Source organism: Sciurus carolinensis, unplaced genomic scaffold (assembly GCF_902686445.1).
Source record: "Sciurus carolinensis unplaced genomic scaffold, mSciCar1.2, whole genome shotgun sequence".
NCBI classification, from domain to species: Eukaryota; Metazoa; Chordata; class Mammalia; order Rodentia; family Sciuridae; genus Sciurus; species Sciurus carolinensis.
The window spans coordinates 1,495,804-1,522,132 of NW_025920126.1; the positions used below are offsets into that span (position 1 = coordinate 1,495,804).

Sequence of the window (26,329 nt, forward strand, 5' to 3'; positions counted from 1 at the left end):
TTGAGAGAATAAAAAAAGAAACAGCAAGAGAGCACAACAGAAAGTAAAAATAAAAATTCAAGAAAAATTTTAATCATAGAAAAAGAAAAAATAGTATAAAGGAAAAATTTCTTCATAAAACTAAATATGAACAGTAACCTGAAGGGAAATGTAACTCTTGATTTATAAAACAGCTTTACAAAAACAGAACTACATGGGGGCAGGGTATTGAAGAAAACCAAACTGGAAAATCACGAAGTAGAGATATCTCTGTACAGAGGGTTAATATATCTAATATAACATAGTCTACACAAAGGTATTCTTAAATTCAAGTAAAATAATTCCTCTACAGAACCAGCCTTATCTTGTTTATGAAGAAAACATGTGACCACAGCTCTGTGAGATTTTTCCTAAAACTCTATAAGCAGGATGCTCATATAAATAATGAATCAGAATTAACATACAACTGATTTTGCCTTTCTGAATTGATGATATAGACCTGCATCTTGATTCTAGTTCTGCACTGCCATTGACCTATACAGTGGAGGAATACAATGGAGTTGTTAGCCAGGCAAGCTTACAGTCTAACCGCAGGCCTGGCACTTATTAATTATGGGAACATGGGACAAAGAGTCAACTTCTATAAATGATAGTTGCTTAATTAGTAAATAACAGGTTATAATAGCACAGGCACTTTCAAAGTCACCATGATGACTTTAATAAACAAGTGTTAGGAACAATTGTCTATCCTAGACTGGAACACTCAAAAAATCTTTATTCCTTTTATCTACATTCTCTAATCAGTTAGCATAGTATCTTTTAAAATATATAAAATCCTACATGTTTAAAGGGTCATCTGTAGAATTTTCATCCACTATTAAAGAGAATAAAATGTTTATTTAATCAACAATAGAAAATATTGTATATTGTATTAAATGTGTATAACTGTGATTCTTTGTTGCAGAGTATTTCTCTGGGTCCCTATATGAAGACTTTTCTATAATAGATACTAATTATATTTCTGATAGGCAGTTAATGAATTAAGAATTCCTATGTCTCATACTTTGTACTTTTCAAATGCAAGGAAGAAACATAAGATTTATCCAAAATTGATACCTAAAATTAAACAGTCCCATGACTGTAATTTTAACTAAAAATTGCAAGATAGAAAGAAAATAATATTATTAGCAGATTCAGGAGCATAAAGAAAGTATCAAATAGCATAATTTTTCTGGACTAATTGCAGTAGGAACAATTATCAGAGAATATTTTATGTTGTTATGACAAACAACAGCTCCAGATAGAGGAAACACAACATGATAATTTGGAAATACTTCTCTTATTTATACAAAAAAATGTAAGATTTCAGGGACAAAAGTTAAATTGACATAAAATTTTTTAGGAAATATTATTTCAGATTATAAATTTACTACAATTAGTTGCATAAATAATCATGAATTCTGGACTATTAAAAAAGTAATTAAGAACAGTATGGGGGACTTTAGAACATCAGCCATGGCCCCCTTCTTCCTGCTGGGAGAAGTCTGTATTATTAACTTTAAATAAAACCTGCTTAATATGCTTGCCTTGGCATGCTTCTCTAGTGTTCAATCTTCAACATTAGAAGGAGCAGAACTCATCACCGGTAAATGGCGGTATCAGATTTGGAGGTCCCACCGAGATTTATGCCAAGGTAAGTAAGTTTCTCTCTCCACGCACCCCACATCTGTTTTAGGTGCATCTTTCTGTCTCTTTATTTTTGGAGGGCAAAATGGGCACCCGTTGGCTACTTAAATTCAGTTAGTGCAGCCGCCATTCTTAAGACTCGGGTGAGAGTTTTCCCGGCCCAGGCAAGTTTCCAATCACCTGCTCTGTAGGCATGTTGGACTGTGCTGAAGCCGTTTCCTACTTTTCTGTCCAGGCCCGGAGCGCAATTGCCATGAGTACACAGTGTCCCTAGTCCTGATCTGCCCAGAATGCATGGAGGTGGAGGAAGGGTTGGAGCAACTGTGGGGTTCTCGGCCCGGGCTACTCTCAGGTGGACCCCAAAGGTTCCTTCTCTGGACTCCCCCTCCAGACAGCCCTGAGGGATATCCAGGGTGATCGGTAGACAATGGAACTGAGGGAAAGTGACAATTACCTTTGCCTCCATATGGGCCGTCCAGTGCACAACACTCCTGCACATCCACTCCCTCCTGGATGCTCCCCTTCCCTTGCTGGTCAGACATTAGGAATTCAAACTGTAGGGTTAAGGCCTGAAATGATTAGTATGAAAATGCCCAGGTTCCCTTTGTTCGCATAGTTAGCCTTCACTAGTCTAGACACTAGAGTCTCCCCATTACTGTTCCCGTGCTTAAATGTGCTCACGGTGTTCTCTTTAAGCTGCAAGAGGGAGGCATTTAAAAACCCCTCCCGTGAAACCCTCCAAGCAAAGGGCGTTATACGCCTAACAACCAATAGATGTCCCCTCACCCTCCGGAGATTCCTATAGTCTACAGGGCAAAAAGATAGGCAAATGGCACACTTTTTACTTTTGTCATTGTTTTTCATAATTAGGAGTTTATAGTGGCAGGAGGAAAGCAGTAATGCCCTTAAGTCTGAATCCTCCCAGGGTCTCTAGCACAGGGCAAACTAGGACCCTAGCACTTTGCCGAAGAAGGCCAGAAATAACTTTGGCAAAGCCAGGTAGTGAGAGACAGGTTTTTCTGGATGGTAAGGAAGCTCAAAGTTAGGGAGTCCTCCCTAATACTAACTCAGAAGGGAGCTTCTCTCTCAACAGTATAGCCAGGTTCACCACTAGCCTGCATACTGCTAAATTGCAAATGATCAAGAAAAGTGTGTTTCATATGTTACCATGCTTGACATCAATGATCTCTACCATGAGAGGAGAAAGCCTTGAGGAATCGCCCACTAAGGGAGGAAAATCGAGGGGACCCTTCCAACTTAAAACAGACAAAAATAAATTTAAGGAGGCTTTTCGAGGATCCTAATAAATATTGAGATGTTTCAAAACTTATGCCAAGTATGACTTCACCTGGAAAATTATGCTATTAACCATCTAGAGAACAAGCAGTTCACAGAAACCATCCTAACTGGGATTTGAATCATGAGTAGGATGCCTAAAAAAACTATTATGCAGCCTTCAGGAAAGTCCTGCTATTTTCATGGAGAGACTTAGGAAAGCAATAAAAAACACACCACTCTTAATCATGAATCCATAAAGGACCACGTACTTTTAAAGTATAAATTTATCATTTAGTCAGCCCCAAATATTTAGAGGAAATTACAAAAATTGGCACGTGACCAATCCTCAGATGATCTTCTCCAGTTTGCATCTTCCATTTTTTTAATAGACATCAAAAGGAAAGAAAAGGGAACATATAGGCAAGAAAAAAGGACTTATTAAAGGTCATTCAAACTGATAGAAACTTTTAATGCCTTGCAATAGTCCAAGGCAAAAGTAAAAATTTACTCCAGCAAAAGTAAATTTTATGGTGCCTTACTAAAGTAATTAACGGCCGTATCATTTTTCCAGGACTCTTGTTTTTTTTAATTATTTTTTTTGAGCTCATGATTTTTTTGATCAGTTCTATTTTTTATTCAACTAGAGTTTTTGAACATCTGTTACATTGCAATGGAGATTCACCTATAAAGTTACAAGGCCTTTGATTTTGTGTTATTTGTATGTCATGTTGTCTGATGTCATGTTTTGTCTGTATCAAAACTGAGCGCTCCTAAAATTGAAATTTAAAAATGGATCCAGATACTTTTAATTCACGTGATTTGAAGGTTCAATTCAAATTGGGTAAACTAATGAAAGTAAAATGTCTTTGAAAATAACTCACAAGTCTCTAGGTGGTCAAGCTAATAAAATATTGATGTTAATACAATGTCTAATATCAATTGTTTCTAGGACTTTTCTTTCAACAGGAAAGAGACAGCAAATACTGTTCAGGACACTTGTCTGATTTCTTGGTTTTTACAGAATAAGTGAATTAGAGTTAACATGTATGGGATTACTCAAATGTGTTTGTAGAGACATCTGATTAATTTACAAAGTTAAAATGCTAATTGTTAAATAACATCGAGTACTTTTATCTCCTTAAATTACATTGGGTAATATACTTAAACATTATTGGTGTTTTCATAGATTGGTAAATAAAAAGGGTTTAGAATTACTTTGTGTCCTCACTAAACTAAAAACAAGGTTATTAAGAGTTATGTCCTAACAAGTGGAATTCTATATTCAAAAGGTCCCAAAAGTTTCAACTGTGTTTCAATTAGAGTACTATAAAAACAAAATATTTAATCTTATTAAAATAGAGTAATTTATCTAAATTCAGAAATTCACAAGAGTTGTTTCACAATGTGAACAATAAGGGGTCAACAAATAGGAAAGAGAAAATAAAAGGTTCTAGGTATGGAAATATATTTAGTAAAAGGGAAAAGGAAATGTTTCTGGTTAAGAAAGTGCTTGTGTCATGAAATACACGAGGATCTAAGTAAGTGCTAAGAAAGTCTGTGTGTAAGTAAAGGGCAAGTTTCAACAAGTTTGTGTGTAACTAAGTTGGTTGTATGAATATGAGACAGTTAAAGCTATTTAAGGTTTTTCCTAAGGTGAAATACTAATGTTCTGATATAAACCAAAGTTTAATCTACATGGTAAAATGACATGGTAAAAGGGCAAGGATTTCTTAGAAACACTAATTTACTCTTAACTTTGTGTCTATTAAGTTTTATTCTTTAGAACAATTAGTCTTAAAAATTGGGGTGTATACAATTAAGGTTAAACAACTGTTAGAGTATTGTACTATGTTACAGAGTCTACATTTTTCTTTAAAAACTAAATTTGGTAAGATAACAGTGTCAGGGTAATTGTGAAATTGTCACTATTTGTATATTAAATGTGTTCATATTTTCCAGGTATACAAGTTTTTAAAGCAGGGAGTTTATCAAGCTCTGCTATTCTGCAGATTAAACTTGTCTGTAATGGTAATCTTAAACTTATAAAGAGTAATTTTATTGGGGATTTATTTCTATCATTTAATGTTCTATTTTAGGACCTGTTATCAATAGGGTATATGTAAAATTTGTTACTTTTTAAACTGAGATAAAGAATTTCAAATATAAATGTATTTATAAAAGTTAGAGCCTGACATTTTAAAGGTTAATTCTGTGAAACATGAAGGTATTTTGCCACTTTATCACACAAAAGGAGAGTTAAAAGCTCTCTCAGCCTTTCTTTGATTCATGTTTTAGTTACAACATTAAATTGTATTTATTATAAAGTTTATATAGACTCAGGAAACAGTATATGTAGACTACTTAATGATATTTAAGGAAGAAGCAAAGATCAACATCAGAATTAGAACACTTAAGATCTGTAAAGAGCCATGCCTTACCTGAGATAAGGCTCTGCCTCCCACCTTACTGCATGTTAGAGTGACTCCAAAATAAGTCAGACTTCAGCTTATTTAAAATTATAGTCAAAAAATTGGTTTTTGTTGTAAAATTACTATGATCTCAAATAGGGGATATAATGTGGTTCTCAGTCAAAATTCAGGATAGCTATTATACAAACTGAATATATTTTTGCTCTTGCTAATTTCATTTTGTAAAACTGTTGCCTGTTAATGTTTTGCAGAAGTAGCTGCTTCAAGAACATACAACCTAGGTAACTTGTGATAATCAGCCATCACCTATAGAACAGATAGTGGTAACTTCCAGTACTAATGCAGACTCCAGTTAGATAAAAGGATAAATAACTGTAAAGTTACGGACATTGAAGTTAAAGCCCAGTGCTCTTGCTTTATGACTGGTGAGACTGGCTTGCTGGATGATTAAGATCAAACTTAGAAATTGGAATTAAATACAGAAGGCAAAATAGACCAGTATTTGTATCTTTTGCCCTCAGTCAGCCTGAACCCAGGGAATAAAAGGACTTCTCTAAGGAGCGCTGCAACTCTGGGTCACACAACCTCCTGATCAAGGAGATTGTTGAGACTAGAGGATGAAAAATCACTCAGTGCATCTGCTGCAGAGGAGGGTCATGGAAAAAGGGAGACATCCCTTAATGCTTCCAAAGGAAGTCACCTCATCAAGGAGACCCTGCCTAACCAATGGCACTGGTGGAGCTAAGAAGTTACTCTTAAGTTCTCTACAAGTGGCCCCTGTAGGAAATCAGCTGACTCTTTAACAAGACAGGAACCAGGTCAATTTGACCAGCTTGATCTTAGACACCCAGCAAAACAGTTAAAACCAAAATATAGCCACTCTTGGGCATTTAAAAGAAATAATAGTTAAATGTAACTTAAGATGTACACTTGTATTAACCCACTAGAATAAAGACTGGAAGCTACAAATGAAAGAAAGATTCTTCAGCAAATGTGCCTGATTTAACTATCAAGAGAAACTGCCAGAATCAGAAGTTTTTAGTCAGTTTAAGACCTTCCTGAGCTACACAGGTAGACTTAATCTATGTTTGATCATATGATTATCTATCCCTAAGTAACAGAAGTATAGAGATCTCTACTAAACACAGATTATACCAATAAAGGGATATTTTACAAAAATCAGATGACATTAAGTAGCTTAACTATATTTTCTGGGGACATCTATGACATTAAGAGTTAAATGTTGTGTTTACATTCCTGATAACCTGGACAATGTTAAAGTCCCCAAATAAAGGCCTTGTCCTCTCCAGCCTTTGCTAGGCCTAGTTATGGGAACAATTTCTCAGTTCTTCCACCACCTGGTGAGAGATTGACTTCTGTCATTTTCATGATACTCGGTGGCATGTTTCAGATGCTGCAACATTTACCTTGTACTAATCTCATTTCAGTAATCATGTCTTTTTGTTCTTCTATCATAGAAGCACCCACCCCCAGATGACTTTACAACCTGCTCTTCCCCAACCAGACTTCTACCTTGGACCCCTCGATTGACCCGATTTTTAAAAAGGAACTCCAAACTGCTTGCCCCTCACTGCCCCCTTTCAGCTTCGAAGCAGCCAGAATGACCTACGCCCCCTTTCTTTTCCTTACAGCAGTTAGGAGTTCCTAAAGCTAAAGGGGGGAATGAAGCCAGAATTAAGGACAGGTAGTTAGTGTAGAAATAGAAAATTGGGTCAATTCGAGGAAATGAAGCCATGAAGCCATCTGCCTTTGGAAGTTGGAGACTGCCCCTGGAAGAATGGAATGTCAAGGATCTCCAGAGCCCATTGATGACCAAATTTACCTGCCTTTATCAAGGATTGCAAGCAAGGAGCTGCTAAGTAATGCCCCCTGGGCCTTTATCTGCCTGAATCACTTTGGCCCTCCCCCTGCCCATGGCTTCTCACTTAATGCAAAACCAGGCCTAGTCACGTAGGCAGAAAAGAGAGAGATAAGGGGGGAGAAAACTGGAGAACATAAGAGACTTTAACCTATAAAAGATGGAGGGTGGTGCTCACTTCTTGGGACTTTAGACCATCAGCCATGGCCCCCTTCTTCCTGCTGGAAGAAGTCTGTATTATTAACTTTAAATAAAACCTGCTTAATATGCTTATAAAAAAGAATAGTATGAATGTAACATATATATATTTAACTGCTCCTTTGCCATCAGAATATTCTTATTCCAACTTATTTATTTTTACACCAGGAACTGAACCCAGGGGAACTGAACCACTGAAAGATATCCCAGTCCTTTTTTAATTTTTGAGGTAGTGTCTTGCTGAGTTACTTAGGACCTCAATAAGTTGCTGAGGCCATAAACTTGCAATCCTCCTGCCTCAACCTCCTGAGCTGCCAAGATTACAGGATTGCTGACACTGCACCCAGCATACATCTATTTTTTGATATAAGCCATGAACACCAAGAAACATTCACTTTCAGAAATCTTACCTGGGTTGATATTATCAGAATTTTTAGGTTCTCCTTTCATATATTAAAGAATTAATTCCCTATGATTATGTATGAAAAATTAATAAAATTTGAATTTCAATATTGATATGAAAAACAAAACCATATTCAATACATAAAATTGTTTTAGACACCATAAATATAAAATCATACTTTATAATATGCAGTTCAAATTTAACATCCCAGACATTTTGTTAACTTGACAATTATTTGTAAATTGCTCTATATTCTTTTGTTTTTGAAATGGGATTTCACAATGATGCCTGGGCGGGTCTGGAGTTCCTGAGCTCAAGCAATTCTCATGCCTCAGTCTCCCAAATAGCTGGGGTGAACACACACATGGAAATGCATCCATAAGCTTATATTAAGAAAAAAGAAAGTAAGATGTAATGACCATTCATTGAGGGCAATAAGGTAAGTATATTGAACGATAATAACTTAAACTCAGAAAATGTCATGTCCCTATAAACAATAGCTCTTTCTTGCAGGATTAATTTCTCTTAAAATTAATGACTTCTTCCAAAAATAAGGGTTGAACCCTAACTTAAAATAATGTTGTGACTTTTAAGTCTAAGTATTACCATAGATGCTCAGGGACTGGAATCAATAAGGGCATTTTGTAGTAAAAGGTAATCATCACCAGACTGCAGAGTAACACAGCAGTAACAGACTTGACAGAAACAAAAGCATTTTAAAAGTCCTCTCCCCTCTCCTTAGACTTTAAGAAAATCCTCAGGTCCTCAAGAAATTAAAGGATGGTAGAAAAGCTAATTTTAAGGGGAGAGTATAAAGATTTTTCTGCTCAAGTGGGCATTTCAAGATCCAAATAGCTAATTAGGAAAATCAAAGTGTGACATGGTTTATACCCCATGGTCAGGAATTATACTTGGAATGACAGAGATAAGGCTGGGAACCATGATGATAAAAGCTCTAAGACCCTAAGATACTGGCTAATGATGTACTTCTGTGGTACAGCAATTCACTAGCATGTTTAAGGTGATGAGGGAAGAAAAGGAGAGAAGAGGGAAGAAAGGAACCTTGGAGAAAACTCACACTCATCACCACTTCTCATCTAGACTCTTGTAGGACTGCTGGCTGGTGAAGTACTCTAACACACTATTGTTTCACACATAGCTGTGCCATGAAATTTCACCTCATGTAAAATGAAATAGCTGTTATTATTTTGAGCCTCCAATCAAGGTTGATCAGTATTTTAATGTAAACACTTACCCACTATGATCACTAGCAGCAGCAAAAGCTAATGCCATCTGTACAAAGTTATCTGTAGCAGAGACATCAATACCATTCTGGAGAAGCAGCTCAGCTATGTGTTCTGATTCATGTTCCAGAGCAAACATGAGGACTGTTCTACAATAACAGAGATAATTTCAACCTTAAGTATTTTAATAGAGTTATTTGAACAGATAATTTATAATATTTTCCAATTCAACATCTTACTTTACAGATAATAATAGACATAAACACCTTGGGACAGCAAATATTCAGTTTTGCAAATCACCTCGGTTGAAAAGGAAAAAAAGAAATTTCTTTTCCCAATGAAGGAGAAGTTACAACTTAAAATCCTTCAATGAACAGTAACTATGATTAAGTCATTTATCAGAAAATGGTAAAGATTTCAATGAAGAAAGCTCCATTTCTTTCCTAGTGTGATATAATGTATTGTAACTCACAGTCAGTTACAGATCAAACAAAACAGGTTATTTCCAGGCTGCTAATAATAATAATAATAATAAAAATAATAATAATAATAGAGATCAGGAAATATATTTATATTTAGTTATAAGTATTGTTTTCAAGGTGATGCACTAGAAAAGCTAGGAAAGAAATCTAGTTGTGCACAAATCTGAGGCTTGTCTTTTTTTCTCTTTAGAACTTATCTTTATTAAAAGAAACACTTATGCCATTAAAACTATTTTCTTCTCCCTGCCCCTTCCAATTAAAAACAAAAGCATCAAAATATGTTAAAAATTGACAGCTTCTGGCAATAGATATTAATAATCACTTAGGAATAATGTAACATCAATATACTAAAAGGGAAGCAATTTAGAACAGTTAACCAACTGACAAAATAATTTTAAATGCTTATTTATGCTGAATACATCATTTCTAAAAGAACAATATATCAGAAGTAGAAGTTAAAAATACAACAGAAAGTTTTAAATTTTCAATACTGAATCAAATATAAAAGTAATGTCCATACTTTACAAAATTAATAGAAAAACTCTTTAGCTAACAAAATATCACATGACCACAAACCAAATAACAAACATCTGCCAATACTTTTGAATCATATTTGCACTTATTTATATTGCTCAGCTGAATAATTGATTTTCTACTCTAACTGTGGTTTCTGTTTATATATAGCACTCTATTCTAAATAGCTATATTAATAGTATCCTTCCTATTGAGTTAATTATCTTTGCTTGAGTGATTTTTACTATACCACTAAGGTTCTATAAATGAATAAAGTACTGTACCTTCCCTTCAGTTCAACAGCATGTATATTTGCTTTCCTCTGAATTAAAGTCTCTACTATCAACTCTCTTTTATACTTTATGGCAAGTAAAAGTGATGTACGGCCATTCTGGAAAACAACAAAAACAGTAAATTTGCAAAATTCCACAACTGAACTAAAACTCTTACAATTCTTATGTTCTGTCAGAACGTAAGAATATGATAAATAAGTAAATTAAGGGTAATTTCTTCCTTCTCATTCCACTACATTTCCATATGTTCTGTTCCTTCTCTTTGCAATGCTGCTCCTCTGCCTAGAGTTGCCACATAAACTCTAGTCATTTCTTGAGAACACAGACAGCATATTTTTTCTCAATAGTCCTATACCCTAAAACATATTAGTAAAGGATTTAAGTATTTTATTTAATTAATAAGCCAAACTTCTAACTCAATATCAGGATTTATCAATCTACATTCCAAAGAATATCTACTTTTCCAAAAATACCAAGCCTTATCAGAAAGGTATCTTGGTTCACTGTTAGAGAAATTTTACAAAATGGGGCATTATGTATCCTGTATTTTGGGCAAATCTTTGCCACTGCTTAACAGTTATTTCACATTGATTTTTCATAGCAAACATTTAAATATGAAGAACTAAATTTTGCAATTATAGACTTTTCAATAACATGGACGTTTCCTCCATGTTACTCAAGTCCTCTTGATTCTCTTCCATTTATGGTGTCAGAATTCCAGATATCAGTATCAGACACTAGTGCTCCCAATGATTCACAAAGAAATTGGGCTCTGAATTGAAAAGATAAGACTAAGTAGACTCTTGTTTTTCCTTAATTTGTTCCTGTGTTTTCTGTTATTATTAGATGGAAGATATTTACCTTATAAGTTAGAAAGTTGAATACAAAAATATATTCTCCCTGGAGAATGGGTGGAAATCGTTTCTAGCTACTCCACCAATAGGGTTAAATATCCAGCATACATAACTCAGAAAACTTCATGCACACCAAAAATAACCTAACAAATAAATGGGTAAAAATACTGAGAAGAAATTTATTAAAAGATGAAGCACGAATGGACAACAACCATACAAAGAATGTTCAACATCTCTAGCAATCAGGGAAATGATAAAATAAGATTTAAGATCACTCCAGTTAGAATGGTAATGATCAAGAATACAATGATAAATGCTGGTAAGACTGTGGAGAGAAAGGAAACTTGTGCATTGTTGGAAGCATTGTAGACTAGTACAATCACTCTGGAAAGCAGTTTAAATATTCCTCAGAAAACTAGAGACGGAACTACAACATCCCACTCCTATTTATTTTTTTAAAATAACAAAAATCAGCATACTATAGTGATACATATCCTTCAATATTTATAGTAGTCCAATTCACAAGAATTGCATTATAAAATCAATCCAGACATCCATCAATGGATGAAAGGATTAAGAAATTGTTGTATACATACACAATGTCATCCTACTTACCATATAGTAGAATTAAACTATGTCAACTGCTAGTGAATTGGTGGAAATGGAGAATACCATGTTAAGTAAAAAAGTCAAACTGAGAATGTCAAAGGTCAAATGTATTCTCTCCTAAGTGGAAGATAGATAGAGTAAATCAAAGGAAAGGAGGTGGAAAGAATATAATTATGAGAAGATATAGGGAAGATCATGGTGTAGAAAAATGTTGAGGGACCAACTGGAAGGACTAGAAAGAAAAGGCAATGGAGAATGCACTGTTCAAAAATCATGGTATGTGCATGCATAAATAAAGAACATAGAATTTCACTGTTATGTATAAGTAAAAAGAATCAATAAAAACCAGATAAATACACAAGGGAAAGGATCTCTATCAGAGAGGAGGAAAGAGAAAATGGAGGGGAGGAGGGACAGAGAGAAAGAGGGCAGAAAAGGGACTGAATCATGAACTAAAATCAAATTCCATGCATGCATGTGTAATTTTGTTGGGATAAACTTGACAACAGTACTATGTACAACAATGACTATCTATACATTATGTATTCAACTCCTATGTGTAACTATTAAGATCAAATAAAAATAAGACTATGAAATATGTTCTCAGTCTTAATGCAATTCTAGGACTCTAACACACATCTATTTTCAAAATTCTTTTACTCTGATGCCATTTTAGTTGATACTTAATGTGATTTAGAAATTTGGGCAAATTTAATACAGAAATTGTGCATATCAATGAGCTTAATAACAATCAATAATTATGAACTATTGTTTGCATAATTAAAGAAATTAAATTATTTCATTTTTAATGGACAAAGCTGAGGAGAAAGAGAAGGTGTTGCTTGCAATGGACATAATATTTCAGTTTCTAAAAATATGTAACCTAACAAGGCTTAAAATATTACGATGGGAAAATGACATTTGTAGTAAAAATGAGAAAATGTTTTTTAAATGCTAATTTCTAAGACTTGGAAGACAGCAGAGTAGAGGAAGTTGCATTCCAAGCTGTAAGACCAAAGCAGTGGGTGTGAAGCTTCTCAACCTAGGTGGGTGAAGGGGAGATTTCACCAAAATTAAATACTAAACACTCAAAGAGCCTTATAGACTCAGAAATATGACTATGAAAACCAGGAAAAAAAAAAAAAACACCATAGCACACCACCACTGACTGCTGGAGTGAATCTGGCACAGCTTTGTAATTTACAAGCGTGAGCATGGGAGGCTAAATTACAACTTGCACCTTGGAGTGTCTTGGTACAGAGAAATCTGACATCAAAAACACTGCCTAAACCTACAAAACTCAGAGACTGCACTATATACTGGTGCATAAAAAACATACTTTGGTGCTTAAAAATCAAGCTCTGTGTCTGAACTGGCCATGAAGAGCTGAGGTGGAGCCATTTGGGAATAAGTGGGCCACTGTGGCATCTGCAGGACCTGTGACATTAGGAAACACACAGTATGCATGTGTGCACACGGATACATGCACACACACACACAAACACACACACACACACACACACACATACACATATAAATGCACAGCTGCGATATCATAGAGGGTGACTATTAAGGGGCCTAGGCTGTGTCTGACAGAATATGAGAGAAATGGACAGAGTAGACTGTACATAGTGGGATTCTAGTTGAAATGGGGATTGGGGTTCTACTCATTTCTCCTTTGTGTTTGGCAGTTCAAAGATCATCTGAAAGGTGCCAACAGTATGAGCAGGTGAGGGTGAATTCACTCAAGGCTTAAATCCAGAGAGACTTGCCCATGGGCTGCAGTGAGTGGAGAATCAGCCCCATGAACCATCACTGGATTTCTTGGGAGGCTCCTGAGTACCAGTTCCATGGAGTTGACTGGTTGCTGTGTAGCCCAGAAGCAGGTTGATTAATTCTCTCCAAATAAGTTCCCATCAAGCAAATCCTGATTAGATCTGAAGCCAATTATATCTCACTGCCAGCTGCTGGAACATCCCTTAAATAAAGCTGCAGAAGAGGTAGCCTGGGAGTGCATTAAACTGGTCATAATGGATAATAAGACAACTGCATTAAGCCCTAACACATTCCACTACATGCAGGAGAAGAAAGTCTGTTTTAAATAAAACAGCTTCAGTCTTAGAACACATCAAATGGTAACACAAAAACAGGAAAGGGTTAACACCTCCTTCCCTTGTGCTATCAGTACATAACTCAAGAAAAACTAAAAAGAAATACTATTGGAAATAGAAAAGGGCCAGCCATTCCAGTCAAATATTTGACCACCTCAGTGGAGAAGTTTTCTTCATTTGTCTTTTAAGATTTTGGATATTTTAACCTTTTTGCTATGTCTTATTACTTTTTATTCTGTTCATGTGTGTGGGTGCCTCTGAGTTCCAGCTGTGCTGATTGATTCAGGAACATGCATAAATACACATATTTGTCTCTTTTTCTCTCATATATAAATAATGTAACATGATTATTTGCTTTCAGCATTTCTTCTGAGGGATCAGTTTTTTGGATTGTATATCATGGGGGTGTTTTGTATTTTTTTTATTTTTCAAGATTCATTCTCTTTTTTAAAAAATTAGTTGTAGATAGACTCAATATCTCTATTTAATTCATTCTTATTTGGTGCTGAGGATAAAATCCAGTGCCTCACATGTGCTAGGCAAGTGCTCCACCATTGACATCAATCCCAACCCTCTCATTCTCTCTTATCTTCTAGTAACAAATTCTATCGTTCTCTTTCCCTCTTGCCCAAAACCTTGTTTCTTCTATATATCCCATTCTTTTATGAACATTACCTACCACATATATTCTGTGTTCTCTGTTCACTTTCTTATAAATCTTAAACTTTGTGAGACACATTCTTTTTACCTAATTAACTGTAGTTTTACATTGTAACTCCTGCCCCCACCATTAATGCTACTACAATCATTACTGTTGTTAGTGATATGGCTGACACCTGTTATTGGCTTTAAGCCATAGCTATTTCATGGTTATTGGTTTTACTTTTAACAATTACTGAATTCACTGTTTTACTTTATTAGTACCAACTAATGTTTAAGACATCAATGTAGGATCTGGGATTTTATTTTAACTCTATGGTATGTCTTCAACAGTAATCACTACTGTCTATTTCACCACTATTCCATGATGTGGTGGGAACCCATAAAGACACCAAGAGTTCACAGTTGGAGAGATTCTGCTGCTGAAAAAAACATTCCCTGACATTATTTCAACTAAAAAAAGGGAGGAGACAAAACACCCAAACCATTAAAAATAATCCAAGAAGGAAAAAATGAGAGGAAACTGGGGTCAACTCCTCAGAATCTACTCATATTAAAAACAGAGATGTCCAAGAACAAATAAATAATTACACATAAAAGGACATGTGGAAAAAGAGAACGAGAAATCCACCATAATTGGTACATAAGACCAAGACCTCTGAAAACATGAGAAAACAGACAACTATAATCCCCCCAAATTCACAATCCCCAAAGTTCCCACTGATGAGGTAGACTAAAACCCAGGGGAAGAGTGTTTTAATAAACCTTATTATCAAAATGATCAAAGAACTAGAAGAAAATATGAGGGAGAAATTAAGAGAGAAATTATAGGAAATGAAAGACAACTTTAATAAAGAAATATAAATATTGAAAAGAAACAAAACAGGACTCCTAGAAATGAAGGCATGATCAATCAAGTTAAAATTTTTCTTGAAAACATCACTTAACAGATTAGATTGCACAGAAAATAGAAACTCAGTCCTTGAAGACTGGACTTCAGGCATTGAAGATAAACTGTATGTTCTTGAGAACACAGAAGGTACTACAGGAAAAAACTGTAGAACATGACCATGACATGCAAGAACTCAGGGACAACTTTAAAATATCAAACATGATAATCATTGATATAAAAGAGAATAGGAAGATACAAATTAAAGGCCTAAGTAACATTTTCAAAGAGGTAGTTGCAGAAAACTTTTCCCATAGGAGAAATGAGATAGACATCCACAAAAACAAGACTTACAGGACAAAAAAGAGGAGGTTTACAGTAAAAGGAGAAGCTTGCTGAAAAATATAATCAAAATACCTAGCATATAGAAAAAGGAAAGAATATTAAAAGCCACAAGAGAGAAACATCAGGTCACAAATTATAGACAACTCAATAAGGTTCACTTCTGATTTATCAGTTAAGATCTAAATATAAAGAAGTTCTGCATGAGATATTCCAAGTCCTAAAAGAAAACAACTGTCAGCAAAGGTTACTATATACAGCAAAACACAGTTTAATATTTGAGGGGGAAATAAAAACATTCAGTGACAAGAATTTCTTTAGATTAAATAGAAGTGAAATATTTTTACAGTAAAAAAGAGAATAAAATAAAAGAATTCATGGGGACTAAGCCAGCATTACAATGGAAACTCGAAGATATACTACACAGAGGAATTAAAAAACAATTCTCAATGACCATGAACAGAGGATGTTAAACAGAAGAATAATCCTGTAAATGAGAATCAAATCAGGATAAAATATAACAAAAATTATGACAGGAAACAGCAAACACATATCCATACTAACAATAAATGTTAATGGTCTTAATTTCTCAATTAAAAGACACAGATTAGTAGAATGTGTCAAAACCAGAATACAACTCTATAATGCTAAGAAAAGACTCAGCTTATAGGCAAAAACAATCCCAGACTGAAGGTAAAAGGATGGCAAAATATATATATATATATATATATATATATATATATATATATATATTTGTCAAAGAAAACTGGCAGGAATGGCTATTTCTGAATTCTGGTAAAATAAATTTCAAGCAAGAATTAATCAGAAGAGACAAAGAAGGTCACTTTATTCCAGTAACATGAACAATCCAACAAGAAGTCACAAGAATAATAAATATCTATGCCACAAATGTGAAAATACACAATTACATAAAAGAAATATTACATAATAACCTAATACTACATATTATGCTAAATGAGTTAAATCCAAACCCCAAAAACTGGATGATTTCAAAACACCCCATCACCAAAATATCAAATATAATTTGTCTAATCAACACTATAATAAAGTGGACCTAACTGATAACCAACCTAATATTCCAATCTCAAAGAGTTGAATTTATCTTCTTCTCAGCAACACTGAAACTGTTTCCAAAATAGATCATATTCATGGCTAAAAATCAAATATTAGTGAGTCAAAATCTGATGTAATCTCATGTATTCTATTAGAAAAGAAAAAAATGTAAATGACATAAATATAGAGAGGTTGAGCAATGCTCACCTAACTGAAGAACTGATCAAAAAAGAAATGAGAATAGAAATTAAGAAATTCTTTGGAACTAATGAGACCAAAGAGGGCATATCAATGTATCTGGAATTGTATAAAAGCAGTTCTAAGAGAAAAATTTATGGCATTGTTTGCCTCCATTTAAAGACTTGACAGATGCCAAATAAATAAGCCTGTATTCCACCTCAAGTCCTTGAGAAAAAAAAAAAAAAGAAAAAAAAAGACTAAACTCCAAAACCAGTAGAAGACGGGAAATAATGAAGATCAAAGGGGAAAAAATCAATGAAACTGAGAATAATTGAACAATAAACAGGATCAATGTAATGAAGAGTTACAAAATCATAAAAAATGAATAATCACTTCTTCTAGAAAAACGTGTTAGACCTGAAAGAGTGCACACTATCAAAATAAAAATATTCCCTCAGAGTGGATCACACACCTACACTATCATGAATAGTAGTGCCTCGGGACATGCAGGAACACCTGGCTGAGGGGTGCGGTGCTCCAGAAGCTGCACTGAGGGTGCCCAGTCCCATATAGCCTCACCCCACACAGGGTGCATGCAGCTGCCCTCAGCCCAGCCTGGCCTCACCTGCTTTTGCATGTCTGTGGCCTGCATCATGCACTTGGGCAGCAGCCCATGGCTCTGTGCCAGGACAGCTACTGCTCCAGGGACACACTCAGGATGCTCCTGTGCGGGGGTGGAGAGGACATGGGACAGCGGCCACCACCACCAGGTCTCACCTCACCCTCTACAACTGTGCAGGACATCCCCCCTGCATCCTTTCCATGCTGAACTTCCCCACCTATCTGCTTCTCCCTATCAGGCCCTCCCAGCAGCCTCCACCCCTAGGCATGTTCCTGTGGGGGTCTGCACCCAGGGCAGCAGCACAGCCAGGCAGGGCCCTGCTCTCTGTCAGTTGAATGGGGCAACTCCTGAGGCCTGGCCCCTGCTCAGTGGCCCCGGCACAGCCCCATGGCTCGGGCTGTTAGAACATGGCTCTGCGCCAGGCCTGGGACTCCAAGCCACCCTGCACCCTTCTCCCTATGGCCCTGACAGATGAGTGAACCTCTGGGCACCCCAGTCTCCCTGACTAGAGTCAGGACTGGAGTAGCACTGACAGGGGACCAGAAAGAGACTGTCCCATGCACTGTGGGATGCTGAGCACCAGCCCCCACCAACTAGATGCCACATCCCCTGGCTGTGATGACCACAAATGTCTCCAGACACAGGTAACATCCCCTGGGGAGCAAAACTGCCCATGACTGACAACCTCTGGAACAGACCCTTCTGCATCAGCCCACAGCAGGGGGCACAAGGCTGGGGACACAAACACCACAGTGCCTGGCAGGCAGGAGCCTGCCCACCACTTGAGGAGACATGACTGAATGCCTGTCCACCTGACCCTTTAGTGCTAGGTACCAGTCCACTGGGCATGACAGAAAAAAGAAACCCGCCCTCATAGGAGGACTGCACTAGGGTGGCAGAGCCTGTTGGATCCCCATGAATAAGTGGCATGAGAGGCAAGCGTAACTACTCATGTCCAGGAAGGGCTCCCAGGAAAGGAGCTCTCTTTCCCTGGGGCCAGCAGCCAGGCAGAGGACAGAGGAGGAGTGTCCAGGGAGGCCAGAGGCAGTTCTGCCCTGCAGGTGAGCCATCCCACTTGCAGCAGGGATGGAGGCTCTGAGATCAGTCTCCCTCACACCTTCCAGACCAGGAACCAGGAAGTCCACAGCCCTCCTACCCACCGACTGCCACAGTTGACCCCATTTCACAGATGACCTAGGGTCCAGAGAGGGGATGCCCTGTCCAGGTCCACAACCCAGGAGTTCCAGGACATGGGCACAGCCTTCCTGCCTCCTGTCCCGGGTGCTGGCATGGCCCACCTCTGCATGCCGGTGCTGCACATGGCAATCTGGCAGGCCCCCAGGTGGTAGCAGAGCTCAGAGGAGACAGGGAAGAGGCCAGTGCCCATGCTCCTCCTGGTGCCAGGCTTGGAGTGCACAAAGGACTTCACAAGGTGGCAGAGCTCATCTAGGGCATTGATGGAGCAGATCAGCTACAGGCATGGGAGAGAAACATGGGATGTTTGGGTGCAGCCGAGGGTAAGTTCTCTGTCATGACTCCTGCTCAAGAGCAATCTGTGGTTCCCCAATACACTGCAGTTGGCGCTCGATGTTCACCATGTATTTCAGTTCTCACCTTCTGGATTGCTCTCTTCACCTGCCCAGTGTGTCCCTGACTAAGCACAAACAGATCATGCCCTCAAAACCCTTACGAGGAGGAGCCCTCTCCTGCCCCTGCTTCCTCAACAACATGTGGAGGTAAAGGTGGTGGCTCCTCCTTTCTGTGCCCTGTGAGATCCTGCCAGTCACATTAGAGTCCCAAAACACTTGCCTACAACCTCTCTCAGAGCAGCCAAAGCCCCAAGACCAGCATGCCAGCCCAGGGTGAGGCCTGCCTTGACCCTGGAAGGCCACGGTACACTGAGCAGCAGGAACCAAAGTCAGCGGGGCCCAAGGGACAGCCACGACCAGCACAGGCCAAGCACAGAGAATGGGAAGAAGCCCCAAAACAGAACTCACGTCTCTCCACTTCTCAAAAAAGTTGGAAGCCTCGGTTTCTATGAGATCTTTCAATTTCTAAGGGTTAGTAAAAATATGAAGGAAGAAACCAGAGCAGGGCCCGACCATGCCTGACATGGGTCCGCGGCTGCCTGCAGGGGTCCCAGCCCCAGAGAAACCTGCAATGACCACGATGCATGGGAGAGAAAGAGGCCTCAGTGAGCATGAACCACCTCTGGGACTCCCTGGCCTGCAGGGTGTGGCCAGCGTGGTGTCTGGAGGAAAACCTGCCAGTGGAGTCATGACCCTGGGAGTCCGCCTGGCCAAGTCATGGACTGGGGACACACCTGGTCGATCTTCATGGCTGTGGTGCTGGCATCCATGTGCAGGTTCAATGGCTCCAGGTAAAATGTCCTGAGGGAGAAAGATGGGCTGAAGGGGGCTCCACCCCCATCTCCCAGCTGGGCAACCTGGCCTCCATGCTCCAGGTAGAATCAGAGGCAGCCTGACATCCCTGTTCAGCTCTCCACCCAGCCTGCTTCTCCTCTCCTCCTTGGAGCCCTGTCCTCACCTGATGCTGGACACTGCTCTGTGCTCGCTGGCTCCAAGTCTGTCCCACTCCACCAAAGGGGTTGTCTGACTGTAAAGTCCCAGCTCTGGGAACCAGGCGGTCTCAGGGACACTGCTCAGCTGGGCTGTGGAATGCAGTACAGACCACAGACAGGTGGATAGCAGCAAGCTGCCCTCATGCTGATAAGTCTTATTCACAGCAAGTGTGGGCTGGTCTTGGCGGCTCCTGTCCCAGAAGAGGATAGACTCCCATGCATGGGGACAGTGTGTGTCCCAATTAAGGTCCCAAAGAACCCATTCTGAGTGAACAAGTGAATAACTAGAGCCTGTATTTAAAACACTCCAGAAACAGCACAGAAAGAGACTTATGGCCTAGTCTATGCAAAAGGGTGCCAAGATGTTCTGGTCTAGCAAATGGACAGAAGCATCAGTCTCCCATTTCCAAATGCAAAACCAGGCCTGGAGAGGATAAAGTCCCTCTCAACCACCTTTTGTCACTGAGGCAGGACTCAGGAGGGTCTGTGGGCAAGCTGCTGGGGAAGTGGGAACTACTCCTCTGGACCTATGCTTCCTCCTGGCAAAATCTGTTCCTTTCACTTCTCCCTGCATGGGTTGTCAATGGGACGAGGCCCAGGGCACTACATCCCTTTCTCAAGGCCCAAGATGTCCAGGGCGACAATCTCAGCTCCTGTCCCCATGCACAGTGGACTGGCAGCTTGGCTTAGCAGAGAGGACCTGCTTTGAAGCCAGACTGTTGGCCATGTGACCTTGGTCATGCTGTGTATGCTTCTGGGCCTCAGCTTCCCCATCTGTAGAATGGGTCAGCTTGACCTACTGAGCACACTGCCATCCGACTCTCATGCAGACATGAGTGTCTGGCCCACTCCTCATGCTGAGCGTCTACCTGCCATCTGTTGTGGTGGTTTTCTGAATCCTGCCCCTGACGGAGGCCCAAGTACACACCTGAGCTTGTGGAAATACTGCTGGACATTCTCCAGTGACTGGACATTGATCTCCTGCTGCAAATCCTCTGCTACCTGTCTGCCTGGAGGAGGAAGCCCTTCCACATTCTCCAGAGCTGTAGAGGAAGAGGAGGGAGGGCAGTTCTAGGTCCCAAGGGCCCGGTGGTCTTGGCTTGGCCCCTGTAGTACCTCCCCAGTCCACAGCTAACCTTTAGTGAAAAGCACAGTGTGTGGTTGGAGGCTGGCCCTCTTCTCCTGGCGGGAGGGCAGCTTGGAGAAGTGGTAGCCATTGAGGTAGAAGACCACTTTCAGTGCCTGCTGACTGTCCTCTATGTGGTAGAAGACATTAGTGTTTGCAGGGGACAAGGAGGCAAGGGCCTCAGAACCCCACCCTGCTCTGGCACAGCAGCTTTAGAGTTCCCTTCTCCAGGTGCCAGAGTGGCACCCTAGCACCTCCCTGTTCTCCCCACTCCAGAGGGAGAGCCTCAGACCTGCCTGCCCTCCAACCCTACTCCAGAGAGATAGCCTCAGAACCCCTCTTCCCAGCCTCAGATGGCACCCTGGGACTTCCATGTCCACTGATGTCAGAGTAGCATCCTGTGACCACATGTTCCCTCCAGACTAGAGGGGCAGCCTCAGACTTCCCGTCCCACACAGGTAGCCTCAGACTGTCCCACACTCTGCAGAGCAGCTTGTGACCTCCCTCTTGGATGACTTCAACAGGTGCTGTTCTTGGCCCTGACATTGACTACCCAGCAGGGGAGCCAGCAGTGTGTCATCAGAGCCCCACCACAGCGCTCTGGTTACCCTTGAGTGGTAGCTCAGGGCCCCACCTAGCAAAAGCTGCCCTCAAACAACACCTGCATCTTATTCACCCCATGAGGAAAAGCGTAAGGCAGGGAGGGCAAAATATGGCAATCAGAGGCCCTGCTGCACCCTGCAGTCGTCGCTAGCTGATCGGGGTTCTCCTTATCCCAGTCCAGCCCCAGACAGGCAGCCACTGGCAGTCAGCTCAAACTGGCTCCCAGAAGCTGACCCCCATGCAGCAGTCTGCATTTCTGGCAGGGCCACACTGCCCCAAGGAGGCACAAGTCGGTCCTTGAGGGAGGGCAGACCTCACAAGCCAGACGCACAGCACATGGACACACAGGCCACAGCAGCGCTGCAATTTCAAGGGGGTGTGGTAGCGAGGAAAAGAGGTCTCAGGGGTCTTTCAAGGAGTGAAATAAAAGGAAGGGAAGTGCTGACCTAGAGAGTGGCCCTCAACCTCACAAGCGCTACAGTACTGGGGATGGCTTTTGACATGAACACCCCAGTTCCACTCCAGAGTTTCTGAGGTAGGAGGTCTGAGGTGGGTTCTGAGAATCAGCCTTTCTGGCAAGTTCCCAGGACCCATGCACAGCAGCAGAGCTCTGGAAGCAAGCACAGCATTCTCAGTCTTGGCTGGAGTTCACCTGGACAGCTCCCCAGGGACCCCAGGACACAGGGACCCTCTGCCCAGGCCCCATGCCACAGCAGCCAGCAACTGCAATCTGCATCTGAGATTCCCCCAGATGACTCCAGGAGAGACCCATGGGGAGGGCAGGACCATAGCTATGCTGCCTCTACTGTGGCCCAGATCCTGTCCCCAAGTACTGAGTGCTCACTGCTATGGATGTGTGTGTGGTAGGTGTTGGGTAGTGGGTGGTCAGATGGATGGGGGGGCAGGACAAAGGGAGAAAGGACTAAGGAACATCAGTCAATTATGCCATTAATCCTTAATCTGAATTCTTTGCTCCAAAGGATGACTCCAGGGTGGAATTTTAATGAGAAGTGCTGTGGACCTCTTTTAAGACCTGGTGAAGACAGCTGGGTTGATGGGAGAGAACCCCTCTTTTTTCACTCAATCTGGGGCATGAGGCTTGACATGCTGGGTTCAGGTTCACCTTGGGAAAGTGACCTGCACACAGGGGGAGACCAAGGTCCCAAGTGGCCCCTTCGGCCTCAATGTCCCAACTCTGACAGTGGGGTTGTGAGGAATCACTCACTGGCCACACAGTTCTCATCCAGCTGCTTAAAGGAGAAGGTGACACTGTCCAGCTCTGACAGGGTCACCCAGATGTCCTCCAGCATGGTCCATTCCTTCTTCTGCAAGAAGACACGGTGAAGGGATCTCAAGTACCACGCACAACAGGCATTCACTTCACGGTGCTGGGATATGAATCTAGCATCAGTCTACACCGGGGCCTCCTGAGAACCATGTCCAGGTGTGCTCTGTGGGCGAAATCATGACTCGCCCTGCAGCTTGTCCTGTGGTCCCCATGGCTCAGAACTCACCTCCGCTCTGATTTGTTGAGTGACCTGGTAAAGCCACCTCCTCCCTACCCGGACAATGGTTACTGACTTAACCAATCCTGCCTACCTCTGATGCTCCACCAGTAGACCATAACACCTGATTTCTCTTTCCCCTCACCCATAAACAATCAGGGCCAAGCCCTGACAGTTGGACCATGCTCCACATACCCCCCCAACTTCCCAGTCACCCCCCACAGGGGCAATATCCACGTCCCAGAAGGACACCACACCTCCCCCTCATTCTCCCCCAAACAACTCACCTCTCCCTGGGCTGTTACCTTTTTAAATTGAACCCAAATCCTATTTCTCACCTACCCCCAAGCCTGTAAACCTCCTCTGCCCCAGAATAAAGCCCCAGTCCTACAGACAGGGCCTGCAAACCTCTCCTCCCAACCACCTCGCTGCTCCTAGGTCACGCTGCCTCTGCTGGGAACCTGAGAACATGCTGCTTTCTCTGTCCCATGCTGTTCCTCTGACCATCCATTGACTAGCTCAAATGTCAGCTCTTCAACACAACCAACTCTGACCCTGGGTCCCCAAGCAACTCCACGCACAGTCTTCCACTTTTCCTTCCATCTCCCCTCCCTCCTCCATCCATTCTTCTCAGTTTCCCCAGTTGGAAAGAGAGCTGCAGACCCCAGCAGTCAGCAACCGGCACCTCCTGACATCAGAGACCTAGTGGATGAGGCAGTCTCCGGCTCTGAGAATACATTGAGGACTGGTGTCCCGACTAACTTTTGGGTTCACGGAGAGCAGATCTCTTGCAAGAGTGCCTGTGTGTGGCTTCGGCCAGCAGAGGGCACTCCGAGGCAACACTTCCCACACAACAGCCAGTGGCTGGGCCTGGCCATCACAGAACCAAGCTGCATGACAGGCATTTGTCCTGGGGACTGTGGTAGGACACTAAGCAGTGTCCCTGGCCTCTGCACACCAGGTGCCGGTAACACTACTTCTGGATCCCTCAGTTGCCATGACTAAAAATGTCTTCAGATGCAGCCAGGGTCCCCTGCCTAGCTTGAGCACCACTGGTCTATGGCTCATGGTCTGTTTCTCTCCCACCAGGAGATATGATCCCCAAGTACAGGGGCTACTTTGATCACTAGTAGACCCCAGTTCCCTAACAGCAGTACACAGTAGGTGCTCAATTAATAACTGTTGTGTGAACAGACTAGGTCATGGGTACCAGCTGCAAGGGACACTGGCAGAGGGGCCTCCCACCCGCCTGACCCACTCACCATTGCACTTTCACAAGCAGGGACTGGCAGTGCATCAGGACCCCAGTGGCTGCCACCTACTCCAGCCACTTTCAGTTGGCATCAAAGCTGCTCTCCTCATACTCGCCATTGTTATTGTAGCGGTAGGTGAGGGCTGCCAGCAGCTGCTTGGAGAAGGTGCACACAGCAGCCACCAAGGCCTGGCAGAAGACAGTGTCCCTGTGCAGTTACAGTTTGGTGTCTTCCGTGGGGACAGGCCACTGGGCAGTGCTGTGACCCCCTACACAGTCCATAGGGCGAACAGACCAAAGTTCACTTGGGTTCAAAAGCTAGGTCCACAAAACTCCCCTTGGCCAGCAAGCCAGGTGGCCCCAAACCCAGACTCTGGGGTGCAGCACTTCTTGGCCTTGTGGGCTGTATGCACGTGGTGCTGCTCTGCCACTGAGTGCCACCCATGAAGAACTGCCTGCCTGCCATCAGAACTGTGCCCTCCCCTCACCACCCCACCCTCGCTGACCCCTCCCAGCCCTGCCTCCTTTGCAGGCCCTGCTCCAACTCTTCGACCCACCCACTCGAGGCATCCAGGTAACAGGGTCTCATCAGCTGGGAGGAATTACTCTCAACTTCTGGGCACTGAGTGCAGGGGTCTATTTGGAACCTCACTTGACTGAAAATTTCTGGGAAGAAGGGAGGGACACCAGTCATCTCCCAGGGTCCCTGACCCCACATGCAGCCCTGGCTCCACTATCTGCTGGGGCTGGATTCCTACTGACAAATAGCCTCCCCACCCTTCATCTTCTATCCTCCATCCTTGTCAACAGTCACCCACATAGCAGGTGGCCCAACACAGGTCTCCCAGTTCCAGGGTCCTGAGACTTGTCCTTTGAACATGAGGTTCAAGTTGTTCCTGAAGGGGCAGGAGGTCAAAATATTGCTGTCCCCAGTGCAGGTCCTGATGGGCCAAAGGCAAGTCACCTTGGCCACAGAAGAGGCCTCCGGGGCTGTCCTCACAGACACCCACAGCCAGGAGAGCCTCGCTTGTACACCTGGCACGTGCACTCACCTGTGCATTTCAGCAAGGCCATGAGCAGCTGGTTCTTCCCATCTGGAAGGAGAGGGACAAGAAAGAGGCTGGCAGGGGACAGCAGAGCTGGCCCAGCCCACGTGCCTGACCCTCACAGAAAAACAGTGCTAATGCTGCACTCTGGCAGTTTTTAACCGAAGGCTGGTGCAGGTCCCCATCCAGCAGGGACTACAACCAGCGCTTCTGTCTCTGGAGCCAGAGCTCCTGCAGACACGCACACACACGTACACACATTTGTGATACACCCACTTACACCAGCAGACCTTGAGTGCACACACGTGCTCAAGCTTGTGCATCCTGGACTGCATGACTGCCCTAGGGAGAAGGCCTTCACTCCTCCGGCCACCAGCCAGCCAGGTGCCTCTCCTTCAAAGGTTCCCTGAGGCCAGAAAAGACTTCGAAGGAAAGTCTGAATGGCCTCCATGTCACTTGAGGTACTGTCTTCCCTAGGCCAGACAGAGGCC

The 26,329-nt window shown here is 41.8% G+C and overlaps 1 protein-coding gene across 1 annotated transcript; it reads right to left on the bottom strand.

Annotated features, from left to right (window-relative positions):
- Positions 1-9,103: 9,103 nt before the first annotated feature.
- On the bottom strand, positions 9,104-23,535 carry LOC124973931 (phosphatidylinositol 3,4,5-trisphosphate-dependent Rac exchanger 1 protein-like). Its single transcript, XM_047537563.1, is given in 10 exon segments — positions 9,104-9,245; positions 10,376-10,482; positions 17,729-17,799; positions 17,802-17,827; positions 19,024-19,196; positions 20,049-20,115; positions 21,235-21,349; positions 21,443-21,611; positions 23,268-23,360; positions 23,452-23,535. Coding segments are annotated over 10 exon segments (1,047 nt in total).
- Positions 23,536-26,329: the final 2,794 nt, after the last annotated feature.